The following is a 17,313-nucleotide window of genomic DNA, read 5'->3' as shown; positions in this document are numbered from 1 at the left end:
AGATAGACGGATAGATAGATAGATAGATAGATAGATAGACAGACAGACAGACAGACAGAGAGAGAGAGCGTTAAACATAAAGTCTACTAACAACTGCGCATACTCCTTAAGTAAATGATACACAATAAAGTACTAGAATACACAGTAAAGTACTAAATATAATAGAACAACGAATAAGCCTATAAACAAGAGACTAAATACAAGAGATGGCAAACTATGAACAAGAGACAAGTGTGCAAAGTAGAAGTATTTGTTTGCATTTGAAAACAATGTAATGAGGTAGGTAGGAATATGACATACTAAAATAAAATATGTGTTGTTTGGTTCGATACAATATGACAATAAAAAAAGAAGACAAAGGAAAAAGGAGATTATGTTTATTTAATTTCTAGGAGCTGAAGAAAGGATTCCTTAAAAGAAAGAAATATGTTTGGCAGAAGATTTTTTTATAGATGTATTCATTTTATTCATTACGTTCCTTGTTCGCTGATGGAAAGAACTAGAATGGCATTCACACTTCACTCAGGGCAAACAGTCCCCTTAAATTCAATCAAGCCACATGAAGTTTCACACACTCAGAGATATGGTATCCTCTGATACCATCCATAATGCAATCAACTGTAAAAGGAATGAGTTCTTCCTGGGCCCATACCCCAAACTTCCACCTAGTTTCAATAGAAACAGTAATGCAAACACAACCTCCTAAGTAGAGTTCCATAGAAGTTCGAACTTAGACTTCATATAAACGACAACAGTAAACTTCTATAAATCACAATGAGTTGGTGTCACAGCAGTGCAGATGCTTGTTCCCGGCTACACGCGCTCCAAAGAAACAGGACTCTCCTTTAGAGCCTCTTTATTTAGTAACGGAAGTTTTGAGCCAATGGGAAAAGATTGCCATACTCTTCCACCAATGAGAAGTTCGGATGCTCCGGCTCCCCCAGTAAGCGACAACCCCATTGGGCAACACCGGGAAGGAGGCTCCCGTCGTGTAAGTGGATTTGAGGGCTCGGAAAGAAAACAAGGACGCTGGTTAACGTTGTCTCGTTGTCGAAGGTATGGAATCTGCTTTCTAAAAGTTTACTGAGTGTATTTAAGGTTCATACACTGGATAGAATACCGCACATAGCGTGTTAAGCTCAACAAACAGCAGGTTGACAGTTAGTCACTGTCATTTTCTGAGGGTGGCAAAGCGACCAACCAGACTAACTAATAACTAACCCAACTAACTCATGTTAAGACCCCGCTGGTTAACACTCTTGTTGGTTGATGTAACACAGCTATACCATAGTGGTACAAACAACAACCAACTCGGTAAGCTTACAGTCGACTGTCCTGATCTAATGTTATATCCAGCTAGCTAATGCCAACGTTAAAAGGGTTAGCTTAGCTAGTTAGCATTAGCCTGTTCCCAGTGGAGATGTAAGGACAGTGTTGAGGCAACATGGCCAGAAAACAAGCGGTGCTCCCGGCTGACAGCGTTGCCTCTTGTGACAGTACATCCGTGTCGTCCCCCGGCTAACAAGCACTAACATTCAGTGATGGTAGCCCAAAGGCTTTGCTAGCAAAGTCAGCTTCCTCGCCGAGGACTTAGTTTTCTCCCAACATGTCGCAGTTAGCTCTTTAAATGACAAACCTCTGCGACTTGTTGAGAATGCGTGGGAGCTGCAGCCCTTAGCACATTGAAGCTGTGAGCTCCATCAGTTCTGTGTGACTTGAAGCGTGTGTCATGTACCAAGAGTAGCAACAGCGAACCCGGCTGTGACCTCAGAGGAAAGTTTACCTGTTTACCATTCTTTAAAAATAAAACAACACTCGAGATCAATGGTAGTACCCGTTGTTTTGAACGTCATTTTAGCAGAATTACAGGAAGATTGTTCTGTTAGGTGACGCACGCTGAAGATATTTTTAGCTTCCATTAGCCCAGTTCTGTGTAAAGCAACAAGTTATAGACATATGATGCAGCTGTCACATCTCAGCAGGAGTTTAGGGGTCAAAAAGTACCCACCCACCTTTGTCAATATAACAATATGCATTCAAAATGAGCTAACGAATATATTTATATTATCCCACTGTCATTAGTAACGTAGCTACAGGCAGCACATATACAATTTAATACTAAAGTCTTACTAAACTATACTAAACTTTGCTTTCAAGATAAAGTAGTTGTTTTTTTCTTAAATGACAGCTTGTGTTGCTGCTCATTGCTACCTCAGTTTTACAAAATAGTTGTAGATATCTTTTGAAAATGTTAAAACTTTGTGAAACTGGACTGTTACCTGTGATCTGCGCTACATAATGATTTTTTTTGCCCATGTATGTTGTGATTACAGAGCACCATATTTGCTAACTTTAGAAGCGTGGCCTATTGTAAAGAGAGGCTTCTCAATTACAACATCAGAATATTGACAATCGTTGGCAATAAATTGTATCTAAAATAGTGTGGTGCACTGCAAACGAGCCGAAACAAATAGGTGAGGTCTGTTAAAAGTGCACATGTGAGTCTAAATTACAAATCCTGAAAAATGACTTTGCAACATCTAACAGCAATATTTTGTTTTTCTTGGCCGAAGAAAACTGAATGTTTTTCCTTTGCTGAATGTTTGTTATATGGAAGACAGACTTGTCACAATTGTTGAAAGTGCCATCTTTCTGTTTTTGAGGTGAGGGTATGGAGCACCCTGTACACAGAGGGGAGACGATGCCCATCGGACCGCATGAGAGGTAAAGAGCACTATCTCATATTACATCATTTACTTAGCCCTTGTGAAAATGTCGATTGATTCACCTTAGCTAAATATGTTTCACTTAATGGCTCACAAACCTTTCCAAAAATTCACGAAAAATGTGATTGTGGGAGAAGAATTTATTTTCATTGCTGTCAACATCATTAATGGTAACCAGGCAGAATTACTTCTTTTTCAAATAAGTTCCTGTGGACACAGGATTGTTGGTTGACCATTCTCAAACTCTGTATATTGCAGCAGTTATCCGTCTTGGTATCAGTCTTGGCTAGGCTATGGGTCCCACTTGGATTGTAAGGGTGTTAATCGGATAATCCTTAATTAGATTGTGAGAAAGAAAAGCAGGACTGTGGCACTGAAAGACCAGGATTGAGAACCATTGCTAATCACTTGAAATACACTGTAGTGCTTCTGCTACATGAATTTACCTGTGACAGTCTTCCACACCTGGATGGCCTGTTCAATATTTGCCAGCACTAATTCTGTCACTGAGACAGGATTGTTACACTGTATACAAAGACTGAAATAGGGAGTTTATAATTAACTAGTCGCAGTGTGTGTTCGTGACTATATTTACCAAGTGTTCCAGTATGAGGGAAAACAATTATTGATGAGGCGACACCCTTTTCAGTTTTTCTTGACTTGGCTATGGAGGTATATTAGTATGACTGTGAACTGTTTGTTTGATTATACAATAAAAAGGGTACTTAAAGTTAAATGGCCTGACCGACAGGGATTGGAGGCGGAATGACAAATAAAGTGGGTCTAATCGCGTTTGTATGCTAGATGTTACCAGGGTTTATGAATATTATATCGCTACACTATCAGTTAATAGGGTGCAGTGTGGCTAATTGGTTTGGGACATCAGCTATTGCTGTAATATGGACTCCTTTTTTTGTCTTCTTTAGTTGAGTGAAATCAAAGTGAGCATTAACAATCAGCCTTCAGTACATCAAGTGTAATGCAAAATGAATGGCTTATCAAGAGACATCATGTACATTATGTTTGAACTGAGATCTGTTGTCACAGCACAGCTCTGTGAATAGAAGATGCCAGGAAGCTCATCATTGTCCGGCCCTAGTGGTTTACTGTACCTTCTCTCTGACAGCTTCTAAATCACTATACCTACCCCTGTCTTATCTCATTTACTGACAATTAGGCAAGATATGCATGTTGACAAACTATTTGGCCACCTGGTCTATAATGTTACATTCTTCTGTCAAAGCCTCTGATCATTTCATTTGATCAACCTTTAAAAGGCTAACACAGCTTTCAGGATTAAGCTTTGACCTTGGATAAACCCTTGTTATCCACGAATATTTTCTGACCTAGTTAATGCGCTCAAGTTTCAGGGCCTTTTTGACGAGGCAGTCTGCAATGAATGCATGCCTGCACATGTTTTTTCATAATGACAACCAACCAATGCTGTTTTTTGAGGCAGATACTGAGGTAAAAAATCTGAGTCCCTAAACAATTAATTTGGATCCATTTATTTTTGTTCATCAGTTTCAGGCGTCAACAGTGCAGATTCTCTAAAAATGCCATAAATTGTCCTGATTAATCAGCCCCCCAAGTAAAAGACTAATATTTATCAAGCTCCGGAAAGTTGTGAAAGACTTGGCCTGAGCATGCTGCTGTTGTTGTTTACCCCAAGTCAGCAGTCTTTGCTGTGTCAAGCTTCTACTCGGCAAATGATACTGAGGGGGGAAGACCACAATATTACAAAGAAAATACAGATTCAAAGATTTAAATGAATAGCATCAGTGTGATCAGGCAGCTGTGACAGCAAAAGTGGATGTGGCATTTAGATTTCCAAGAGAAGAAGAAGGAGCACTCTACCCTTCCGTTGCATTAGAATGTGTTGAGTATGGGAAAATGGCGACACTCACGGAGAAGGAACCTGCTTTTAATGTAGATGTAAAGGGCTCATCTTAAGAAAACTCACATTTATTTCTGGTGATTAGTTTCAGTAATAAAGACATATGTTAAGGGAAGGAGTTTGTGAGCATTTATTCAGAATTTTTACATTGCAGTCACAGCTCACAGTCATAAAACTTAGACTTCAATTATGACAAGACATATTGTTTTAAACATTTAATTTCTACATCCACTAAAATGTCATTAGGACTATTTATATAATTGTTTATTGCTAACTTATTGTTTTCAGAAAAATTACTGAAAAACTTGAAATCCAAACTTTGTTGATATAGAGATAAGACCTCTCCAGTTTATCTGGTAGAATAAATTTTAGCATTGTTACTGATTTAATAAAAATGGACAAAACCATGTTGAGCAAATAAATGTATTGAGTTGTATAAATTTCGTAGGAGGTTTTGTACTATTTTTGCTACTACTTAATCAACCCCTTTCCATAGTAATCCCAGAGATGTAATCACAACTCTTTTAACAAGGTGGCACTGTTGCTTAGCTACTGCACTATTCACAAAAGCTGTAAGGGCGATGGTAAGGCAGGACTACCTCCCCCTCCTACCACAAGACAACTGTGAATGCAGCAGGGCAAGCAGACGCGGTGGATGCAATCTATTGGCTTCTCAGCGCTGCCGCTAAAGTCACAACCCTGACTGTAACCCGCACTGCCTCTACCAGTTTATTTCTATAGCTGCTGCTGCCGCCACCGCCACTGCTGCTGCTCTCCCTCCCCCTTAAATGGTGTGGGCAGAGTGGGATGGAAGACTGCATTGGAAACCTTTTCATGGAAATGGTCTTTGCTGTTGGTATTGCTTTAGCACCATTCTGGTGACAACAACATGCCGTTGAAATGGAAAAGCGGTTCTCCTGTCAGCTGGAAATTCCCAGTGCCAGTTCTTAAGACATCCAGGTCCTCACCCCTTTCACCTGCATACATGTGAGTAAGGTCTAAATAGCATTTATATTTTACCATTGTGGGAGTGTATTTGGTGATAGATTTTTTTTGCTTTTCAGTTTTGTATATATGTATATTTTTGCAACATTATTTTTTGATGCAGCCCAAATTAGGAAGAATGCATTTGAGCCATGTACTGTGTCAAGAGATTGCCTTGTCCAGCATGCATTTTACGGTTTACTGGCTGAATGCTTTGCTCCTGGGCTGAAGGACTCATTTTGTCGCTAGTCTGGACATGGCAAGCGCCACATCCCGACTCTTGCCCTCTCCCTATGGCTATGTTTATTTGGGAACAGGGACTCAGCAGCTTGGGAGGAGCCTGCCTTTGTCAGGATGTCTGGCGTGCCCTGGTTTAGAAGCTATTGTCATCTGCTACTGTTCAGGAGGGGGGAAGGGTAGAATAGGAGTGCTTCACACAGCCTCTCGCCATCCTCTCTCTTCACCCCTTTTCCTGTGCTCTGCTGAAAAGGACAAGTGTTTTGTTTGACTTTTGATCAGTAACACGACTGTCGTCCAAAACAGTGAGACAAATAAACCTACAGTTTTCAAGACAAGCTAAGCTAGCTGATTACCTAAAGGTAGTTTCATAGGCTAGTGGGGCTCACCAGAATGAATGGATTTTTACAAAATTTGATTTATGCAGTCCAGTACATTTATCTTTCAGCTTAAAAGCTTAATATTGTTAGTTTAAATGAAATGTTTATTTTGAACATTACTGTACCACAGCAAGAGCAATGTGCTCTTACCTCTTTTTTTGCAGGTTTATTTAAATGTCCTCAGTGAAACAAGTGATATCTGCTACATGGCTGATTGTAAATGTGCAAATACAACATGTCTGTACATTTAAATAGGCTCATCTTCAACCATGACACCCAACAGAAATCTTGACTTAGGGATATCTCTTTGTAGACTCTTTGCAGAACGACACAATGCTTTATTATTGACAGTATTGACATGGTAATTATGATCTTAATCTTTATTTAACCAGGGTAGTTAAACTGGAATACCTTGGCTCAAACATGGTGAATGCTCAGTCCTCCCACAATATTAGGTGTTGGTCACTGAGCAGCTCTGCTGGAGCAGCTGTGGGTTAAGGTGCTTGCTCAAGGGCACCTTAGTGGATTTAGCAATAGAGGGGAACACACCCTTCCCCTGCTTTGCCTTTTTCATCTTTTCTTTTTTTCATTTTTTCTTAAGTTCTGTATGTGTTTTTCTCACTTAGTGAAATATCCTGTATATTTCTATAGCATCACAGCAATTGTTTATACTGCTCATTTGAATTTCTATATAAAACCAGTCATGTGCTGTACATTTATGTTTAGCACATTATAATATATTAAATCACAGGTCATTAAATCTCCTTTTTCACTTGTATAATTTTGATATATATTGGCAGCTTATTTCAAAACAGTATAGAATAAATCCTGCATTGGAATGACTTAACTGCTGTACATTACAAGTGAGTGCTGGCGTCTCCTCCTGCTACAGCATTAACAAAGACCCAGTAAGAGTCTGTATAAATTGTGTATGTACAGCATTTACTTAATTTTCAGCACTTGACATTGCACAAAAGCAAGAAGAGGGTTTTCACACCAGCACGTCTTCATGTCTTTTGGCGGACTATGGCGACTCCCCCCATGAAAGCGTAAGGATGAGAGTGCATCACGTGCATATGAGTGGCCGTGGGCGACACTTGCCTGTTTTCATAGCAGATAGGGCGCACACACTGTCAAGTCAAGCATATCCAAGCCACGAAGCTCCACCTTACTCTGCCCAGTGTTTCTCGGCCCCACCAGACCACCGTCTATTTTAAAACATGTATGTTGTAAGCTGTGTTTTTAGGCACGCTGATATTGGGCCCCCAATTATAGGTTACTCTGTGGTCAGGGAGAAGTCACTCTTTATAGGCCCTTTGAGTGGTGCCTCTGTCTGTTTGTCTTTAGAGGCATTTTTAACTCTGTATGCTGGTCGGGTAGTCTTTGTATACAATATGTATACAAAGCAGCAGGATGATGGATGGCACAGGTGAGGTTTTTTTTAATATTTTACATACATAATGTATAAAGAATTAAGATCTGTTTGCACAATGTACTGTGCTGTTGTGAAACCACCCTGATCTATATATAGACTGGTGAACTGCCTGTGGTGCAGATTTCATGCTAGCGAGGAATGGTAAAGGTTCCCTCCCAGTATGGCCCCATGGAATAATCTTCAGCTCAGCAAGAAGTCATTGAGTGTATCTGTCATTCCACAAAAAGTCCTTGAAATAAATGTCATCCCTCATCTGACAGTGCTTCAGTACCAAGCACTTAATATGTGTGACTGCTGTCTTTAGTAATCACCTCTTGGAGGCATCATGGTGAGCCAGCAGCCTTAACGGTTGCAATGCCTGTTTGATGCCAGTCGGGGACCTTTAACACATGTCATACCTCTTTTCTCTCTCCCTTTGTGCCTCGCTGCTTTTCATCAACAATCTCAGTAATGCAAAATGCTACAAAATCTGCCTTTCAAAGACAATCACCTCTTTTCACCTTAATATTTTGTTTAAAAACATTGAACATGACTTATCTGCTCCTGTCTCTTGGTTATAATGATTTAGATTTTTACATTCGGGTGGCCATATTCAATTTCATATAGATTCCATACAGAAGCTTTGAAAGTCTTTTGAACAGACATTTTCCAAATGTGGATGCTTCACAAGTCTCATGTGGCTGTTAAATCCTTCTGCTGCTGCTGAATCCTCAGTGCTACTGCTATGAGACAGTTTTTACAATCTCTGAGCTAAATGGCCCATTAGTTTACATAGATTTCTTTAAAACCCACTTCATTATCATCCTAAAATAAATTGTTCGATCAATTAAACAATGCATCACTTCTAAAATAAGGACATAGTTGATTTGATAGCTGACAGAAAACCGAATAAGAGCTAGTTTTGAACCTTTGAACATCAACTCCCACTGACAAAAATACATTTTAATGGTTAAAACTGAATTAAACAGTGGAATTATACCCAATGGCCTCCCCAGATATATCATTGTGTTTTATGTGCTGATTGGATGATATGCCAGCAGGCATGTTAAAATTACACTGATGGTCTTAGCCATCACACTGTATGATTTCAATGGACGGCAAAAAATGCTGGTGTGCTGATATCAGTTAAAAAGTAGTTCAACAGAAACAGCCTGGTCTGAAATGAAGAAATTAAAAGAGGTAAATTATTTAATATGCCCTGTAAATGCCTGGCTAGACAGTCACTGATCACAGTGATGTGAAACAGCATATGATAATTTTCATAAACATTTTAGATGAGCTTGCTTAATTGTTTGCTTGAAAGCCAAAACAGAATATTGAATGCCCCCTTCCTGAGAGCAACATCTGCCACTGTTTTTAAATGAGGCCAGTATTGTGTCATGGATTGGTTTTTCATATTCATAGTGTCCAGTTTTACACACAACACACGCATCAGTCTTAGGTAAACCTTAGACACATGCCTTGCTTCTGGAAAGATTATCAGATTTAAAGCACTATGGTGGAGCTTTTAATTTACCTGCCCTTTTGAAATGGACATTAAGTTCTTGCTGACTTGGAGCCATTTTGCAGAAAGAGCAGTAGCCACCCAGGGATCATTTATTTTCACTGAAAGGCCGGAGGGGAGACACAGCCAGTCTGGCTGGCAGAGCATCAAGTGAGTTCAGTCAGGTGAAAACGTCATGTCTGTGCTCATTATACACACACGCGGACACACCAGCACATGGACACACATTTGCCTACTGAAAGCTGAACTGTGATGGGTGGAGTTTCAGCGCCTACTTGACCAGTCAGTGGAGCACTTGTTATGTCTGATAAAAAAATAAATCACAAAATACTAATGCATCATAAAACTCCCTCAATGGATATATCATAAGATTCATTGAGTGTCTGTTGAGATGTAAACTGTAACTTGAAATGTAAATAAAAGTAAACTTCTAAATCCTGACCTTTCAGCAGCTCAGGCCTGAGCTACTTTACTCTTGATCAGGTCCATCTTTTCACACTTGTTGCACTGACTTTTCATTTGGATGTAAATTGTTTCCCCTCTTATTTCCACTGGATTGGATTTGTCAGCAGCTCACATAATTGGAGGTGCACCACACACTATTTCGGACATTTTTGATTCTGTAAAAAACTGCAATTAAATGAGCATTTAGATCGTCCCAGATTAGGCCTACACCCCCCACTAATGCTGTGCAGTTATAGAGTATTTTACTTTTGCTACACTAACACCTGCCATTCACATCACTCTAGAGTTTGTGAGCACCTAAAGCAGAGTCATTTCAGCCTTGACTACCAGTGGTGAATGCAATATGGATAACAAACTGCCGTCAGTAACAGCTCCACCTCGTTGATGGTCAAAGATCTTACTTTGCCAATGCTGTTCCTTGTTCTTGGTATTTTCTGCAACTAACTGCAGAGTGGATAATCTCCTTCGTTTTTACGCTGGCATACACGTTCCCAGTCTACTTGAAAGGTCATGTGATTTCTGATTTGGAGCTAAAACGCTTGTTTTTACACTCAGTTAAACTAATTTGTGGACGTGTGCTAAACTCTCTTGAATACAAAACTATGCCTCTCTCCTCATTTGAGTCCCAGCAGTAATATGCTGACACTTCTCATCACCGCTTTACATATCTGTTGTGAATCTGGATGCAGACCTTGGGTACACTTACTTGGCCTCGTCTACATATGTGGACCGATTGTCCTCTCCGGTTGAAACTGTTGTTTTGAGACTTAATTGTAGGTGCTTATATATTCCCCAGCCTTTTTTAATATAAAAGCTGTGACCTCAAAGTGCTCTCTGATTATAAAGTGTAATTACAGACTCATTATATCGCACAGACGGGTGAGATTATTAGCCATTAGTGGAACAATTATCTGGAGATCATGGCCAGCTTGTCCTGGACAGAGTGACCTGCAAATACTGTACGTCCTGGAAATATCAGTGGACTTGATGCTATATAGTGTCCTTGACAGTTCTTATTTACTTCCGTCCACGCAGACACACAGAGAACATCATGTAAAGTTTACACAGAGAGGCCCCTGCAGAAACGGGATTTGAGCCTTGAACCTACTCGCTGCGAGGCATTCAAAAGTGTGAGGAGATGCAACATAATCACATGAGCATAAAAGCATCATGCAATTCACATATCTGGCAGCATACCCTCGGCGGTTGCAATCACATTTTGTGTACTTTATATCTCAAATATATCTCAAATTCAAATCTTTTTAATTCTTTCTTCAATTATAGAACCTGCTCCGAGTAACCGATTTTTCATTTGACAGTTTCCACAGCATTCTTTTAAAACTCAGAAGTCTTTATGTGATCAAGCTTTTGAAATACTTACTATTGAGTTGCAGCTACCTATTCAGTTGTGATAGATAGCATTAATTAGGGAAGTGCTTCATTTTTGTAATATTCTGATGAACTGATCGCTTGCTTTTTCTACTGGAACTCTTATGAATGGACGAAAAAAGGAAAATGATTATCTCCACTGAATACATAATGGCTTATTTTTATATTTTCTGGCATCAAAAATGTCTATATTTATTCTGATCATGAACATATTCACTTATACATATTGTAGTCTAACTACCAGACGCATTGTCACATTTTAGATGCGCCAAAGTCTGTTTGATGGAATGGAGCTGGTATGAGAGAAGAATTTTAAGACTGCACATCTACCTCCTTTTCTTTGTGCTGCATTGCCTCTTGCAAAGTGTGGTGGGGAAACAGGTAAACAAGAGCTGCTTCCAGGTATCTGAAATGTTGAGCGAACCTTCTCATTTCCCTATCAGCTGTTGATTATTCAGTAGAGTGGAAGTAAAAGGGTCATTGCTGCCAGTAAGGTGAAGAAGCCTGAAAAACTGAGCAGCAGCTGAATTGAGGAATATTTGTAGGATAATATACTCATGCGGCTAGTCAACAACTAAGCAGAATATTTTTTGAAATGACATAGACGAATACAGAAATTCCAGGAGGTTCTCTTTATTACATTTACTTCAGTTTAGTAATGCTACTGCTACAACACTGTTGCTGCTCCATCATTGTTGCTTATGTCATTTTTTGATTCTGTGGACTTCAGCTGTCTGTAGTATGCACTAATCTGAAATTTCTTCATTTTTTATTCATGGCATAAAATTGTGCTGTTTTGCAAGAACATTGTGTTCCATTGCTGTACATTAGGGGGTTTCTATTTTCTGCATCTCTCTTTAGCGTTACTGCATCATAAGATGTTGCTTTTCCCAAGAAGCAGAAGATATTCAACATGTAACGTTATGCTTTATTGCATTGCTCAGTGATTAAAGGCCGAATTGCATCCCCATGTCAACTGTTCGTTTATCTCTTACTTGCTAAGTATGTGCCAAAAAAATGAAACAAAAGAATATTTTTAATCTTCTCAAACTCCTGTGTTTGAGGACTGATACTGCTCACGGGTTTTTACTAATTTTGCATCCAATAAAGATGCTTTCTCAAATTATCAACACACCGCCCATGACTATAATTTCCACTAGAGTGTTACGCTGTCCTACTCATATATCTGCAGGCGTAGGTGGTTGTGTGAAGTCTTCAACAGCAAAGAGTGACGTAGCTTTTTGTTTTTACCAGAAATAGGTAAACGTGCAGAATCAGATAGAACTCTGACATCCATTCAGGGGGTCTTATAAGTTGATTCCTCAGTGTAGGTGTTTGTCATTGTTCTGCTTGATAGAGCAAATAGGGATTTACTCTCTGACATTGGTCACAGAGGTTTTCAGAGAGCTGCCCTTGTTTAGTTTCCATGCACCTTATCACCTTTCTATTTTTTAATATAAGTGGTTTGGATTCAGCCGCTGGAATGTATGTCCAGGGAACACCAGCCAGACAGAGTCCTATGATCCCCTATGGTTTTGTCCATGTGGCAGAGGTATCCTATCATCCTTTCAATTATATATAAAATGTTGGTGCTGCTCTTTTCTTGCTGCTCCATCACATCCACTGCTTCTTCATTGTCTCTTTTTTTTTTTTGCTCTCAGGCTCTTCCTTAGTTCCTGTTGAAACAGAATGTCACGTTAGGTCACAGTAACCACAGGCAACTTGAAAAATGTAGTGAAACTTTTAAATGGCTGTGTAATGCAGTCTATAGACACATTGTGTTCGGGATGATAGTGACTCATTTCCCCCCCCCCCATGAAGTGGGGGTCTGGAAGTGAATCCATAAAGAATTTGGCTGATATCGACTTAGTGCATCGTCATGTCCAATACAGCTTTAAACTGACCCCATGCGAACACTAACCCGAGATAAACCACACCACACTGCTGCAAATTTATTCTTGGCAATACTGATCTTGTCAGAAAAGATGAGGCATGCATTGTTTTGGTAGACCTGGAAAAAAATGTCAACCTATACTTTAACATGACTGTAAAAGTATTTTCTAGTAATTTCCACCACATAAGCTCTTAGTTATTTTGCTCCATAAAACATGACGTTGCCCTTTCAGATGTTCTGAACCTGAAATGGACGAGATTAATGAAGTTTCAATCAGTGTATGGCTAAACATGACAAGAGAGCAAAGCTATACTCATTAATCTTTTAAGACCCTTCCACTGTCATCCCTGGGAAAACGCCAAGTTGACTTCAGCTTGGTGAACTGTCACTGGTGGAAGGACGTGTAAGACTTCTACTGACATAAAGAGACTGGATAGATTGTTAATTTCATTACTTCATTAGTTATTTTTCACTCCTCGTTTACTTTCAGTCCCTTCTTTTTCCTCGCCTTTCTATGATTTATCACTTGTCACCAATGATGTGTATTGGCAAAAACATTCTTTCAGTTTTTGTGATAATTTTAATTTCCCCCTTTTTTAACATACAGTTATCCTCAAGTGTATATTTTATTAAAATTTTTGAATGTGGTTTTATATTAGGTACAACCTAATTTTGTTAGAGATTTGTGAACATCGTTCTGCAACATACTGCTTTATTTACAATGGAAATTGTAAAAAAGGCTTTTTAGAGATATTTTTCATTTTTATTTTATATATTTTTTAATTAAATCAGAAGGGAAAAGTGCCGACCTAAAATAGAATTAACCCATAATTGGCATCGGTAGCAGGCATTGGACAGGCGAAAATAGTTTGTGAATTCTTCTGTGATGTCTAATTACTGCTATAAATCTTTATTTATAATTACTTCTTTATTTATAATTAACATCAAACAACAACAACAAACGTTGTCTCTGTTGTGTAATGACAACAAACTTTTATGTGGGATGTTGTAGCTGTTGTCTTCTTTGTTTCGTTCCGGCAGCCACCAACACTCCTTTGTGGTTTGGACAACCCACTCTCTCCTCGCTGCCTGTCCGACTTACCACCTGACGGGGTAAATGTACCAGTACATTTCCTGTGCTGTGTGTCAGTGTGATTGTGACCACTGTTCCAAGCCATGCCCGTTTCTCAGCGTTCAGTGGTGGTGATGTTCTCAAACTCCTTCTAGCTGTGGTCAATGATTGTCTCCTTGTAAAATGTACCCTGTTACTGATCCCATCCACTCGTCCTCATTTAGAAATTTGTATTGTATTGTCGTAATTACTCGTCAAGCATGTGTGGGGTAGATCAGAGTTATACCTTGTTTACCTTTCCTCTTGTGGTAGCAGAAATCTCAATGTTTTTGTCCTTGTTTTGTCTTTGTTGATGTATCCAAATTGGTCTTCATACCTTTTCCTCAGCCCTTGCAAGGCATGTCAAAGGAATGACAATTAGATTCTACCTGACCTTCTCTTAATGTTTATCCATCATATGCCCCAAATGCCATTGGTCTAATTTTCCTGCAAAAAAGACTAGAGTCGATGTTCAGTGTGCTGAAGTCTTCTTGATGTGTTAAGGAGGGGGGCCGGGAGCAAATTGCACAACTGTTCCCAAGTTTCCTTTGTGCCGAGTCTAACTTTCCTCATAATGGTAGCTAAAGTTTCATTTAGCGTATCTGACACTCAACTTTTGGGGATCATCTTTGCAAATTATTCCAGATGCTTATCTTTTTTCTGCACCTTCCCCCTTCTCCTAATGTATATGGTGGTAAGCAAACATTTTTTTCGTGTATTGCCACATTTGAAATAAGCGTGGATCTGGTGTTTTCCAAAAATTTAAAATTATCTCAATAGCCCATATGCCCTTGCTGGGCGGTCCAGTGTGTCACTGTCCTTGTGTCAGTACTGGTAACATGACTGCACAGCTTGACAAGTCAAACTTCTGCTAAGATTAAATGTCCTCATCTGAGAATAACTAGTCATAATTAATGTAATGCATGACGAATACAATAATAGACAAATATTTCATATACTAATTTGGTTGAAGCTTAGAAGCATTTGGCCTAGTATCTAGTATCATGTTCTATTTTTGTTTCAGACTCCCAGCATTCTCGTTCAGTCTGCACTGTGTAAATGTTGCTTTAGGCATTATTATTATGAGCATGAGAGTTTCATAATAATGTGCACATTGACAACTATGCCATTTTCTCTTCATATACAAAGCAGAGTACAACAAAGGTTTCTGCTACTCTTTCACGCAAAGTTTTACTCTACGAGGTTATGGCGGTTGTATTTGACTTATAAAAGTCTCCACATTATGTGTCCCTTTTTTATTGGTGGTTTTGGTCATCTAATGGCTAAATCAAAGAGTTGAGCCTTTTGGAACAAACAACATATAAATCCTTTATACCTTTAAGATGACACAGATCATTGATTCAGTCACCAGTGTAACCTTATTCTGAGCCTTTATGGCCGCATTTCTGCTTAGATGTGTCCCGATGTAATGGCTCTAAAGTAACATTAAACCTCCTTATCAGATGTGTCATGGTGTGCTACCTATAAAAGAATAAAATGACTCAGGACAGGAGTTTCTATGTAACCGATCAGGTTTAGGGACGCTCTGGACTCTGGGCCATGCTCATAAGGTATGCGAGACTGAGAGATCTGATCAAGCCCCTGACACAATTCATAAATACAAAAGAAAATTTTCATCACAGCAATTACTTTCTCCTGTGATAACAGAAAAAAACCTAAAGTAGTCAACTAACATGTTCTTCAGGGTGGTGCCTTCTAGCTGTATGCCTGTCTGGTTGCATTCAGAGTGATTGAAACACAAACATAGCTGTTACTGTTACCGTTGACAAGCATCATGGTAACTGTCAAGAAGGAATCAGGCGATGTGGACTGGCGGACAAACAGCTATTTTTTTGTTGAAGTAAAAAGGAAGCCAGTGTGTCTAGTTTGTGGGATGCGGTCGCAGGGATGACAAAGTTCTGTGATTAGCGAGCTAATGGCTAATAGGCTGAAACCTCATTCAGAAGGAGAATTTACTAAAGAGCCTTTTGCTGCGGCAGATCTGCTTGAACCAGACAAAGTAATACTGTTCCTAAGTGCCAGTTTGTCTCAAAGAGGAGATTACTGATACAGCACGAAATATTGAAAAAAACACTGAAGGACACCACAAGACATTTTTAGAGTTTCTCAGCCAGTTCCAGCCATCGTATTAAAGAGGGTGATACGTTCAATAATTTAGTATGGCTCACAAAGGATATTTTAAAAATTGAAATGGCTCGTGACAGGAAAAAGGTTCCACACCCCTGGTTTAAATCATTGTACCTGATCCTGCTTATAATAGACCTGCACTGGAAGGTTAAATGGTTTGAAAAATGTTTTTATTATATGGATATTTGTATTCATTTTTTTTAAATATTTGTTCAGTTTTAGTGTCACTGTCATTAGGAGAGAGAATTTATTTAATTTGAAGTGAAATAAGTTTTGCGTTATAATGAACAAGTGGATTTGGTTTATTGAAAAATGTTGAATAATGTCCCCTCAGAGCATTGGAGAAGTCTATATAAAAATATTAAAACTACAAAAATATTGTATATCCTAACAAGGACCTTAAATTGCTTCATTAGTATATAAATATTCCACCTAAAAACTATTAGTCTTCTACATCTGACATGCGCTGCCTGGGCCTGTTTGAAGACACAAATACACTGTAATGCTGAGCCAGAAAATTTTGTAAAAGAACATTTTTATCTAAACCAGGCCAATTTTCATCAGAAAACCAACCTTTGCAATCCAACAGGCTACAGTCGTTGAATATTAGAGATGAGTTATATCGGGGAAAGTAGTTGTATTATTTTCAGCTCATATTTCAGTCAGTATATAAACCATATAAATCTTCACTGATTGTTATGAATCGTTGTGGTTTGCAGCACTTCTGTCCATACATCACCTCTTACCACAAACAGTGCAAGTTGAGGGTTGGTTTTCACCATTATTATCAGTCTTTACAAGTCTTTACTTTTGGTGTAACACTACCTTCCTCACCACTCTTAAGCTCTGCGTGTCTCACCTCCAAAACTCCAGCCAAAACTCCAGCTGCTCTAACAGATGGGTTGTTTAGTGATCTTTTGTTTGACAAATTACTCTGTTAACACCAAGGCCGACTGTTTTTCTTTCTATCCAGGCAGCAGTCTCACTTTTGAAAAACAAGTACACAGGGGCTTGAAATCAAAGTCATAGCAGAGCAGTCCAAGTTGGTTATGACATAGCCTTTGGAGATGGTTTTGCACTTTAGTAGCAGATAACAAATGCTTGGCCGGGTTTTTTGTTCGACAGACTGTTGATAGTTTTTCG

The 17,313-nt window shown here is 39.0% G+C and overlaps 1 protein-coding gene across 3 annotated transcripts in view; it reads left to right on the top strand.

Moving 5' to 3' along the window:
* The first annotated feature begins 931 nt into the window (after positions 1-931).
* Positions 932-17,313, top strand: part of klhl13 (kelch-like family member 13) — a 33,877-nt gene continuing 17,495 nt past the window's right edge. The window contains exons 1-2 of one of the 3 annotated variants that reach the window (XM_035178953.2): positions 932-1,056; positions 2,664-2,724. In XM_035178953.2, coding sequence (XP_035034844.1) covers positions 2,672-2,724 — 53 coding nt within the window. In that variant the 5' untranslated portion in view covers positions 932-1,056; positions 2,664-2,671. Of the gene's footprint in view, positions 1,057-2,663; positions 2,725-5,013; positions 5,611-13,952; positions 14,025-17,313 lie in introns of those variants that run through there. The other 2 variants (XM_035178951.2, XM_035178952.2) reach the window with 2 other exon arrangements.

This window comes from Hippoglossus stenolepis, chromosome 15 (genome assembly GCF_022539355.2).
Source record: "Hippoglossus stenolepis isolate QCI-W04-F060 chromosome 15, HSTE1.2, whole genome shotgun sequence".
NCBI classification, from domain to species: Eukaryota; Metazoa; Chordata; class Actinopteri; order Pleuronectiformes; family Pleuronectidae; genus Hippoglossus; species Hippoglossus stenolepis.
Note: the sequence above shows the minus strand (reverse complement) of the source record. Positions and strands in the feature narration are given on the sequence as shown.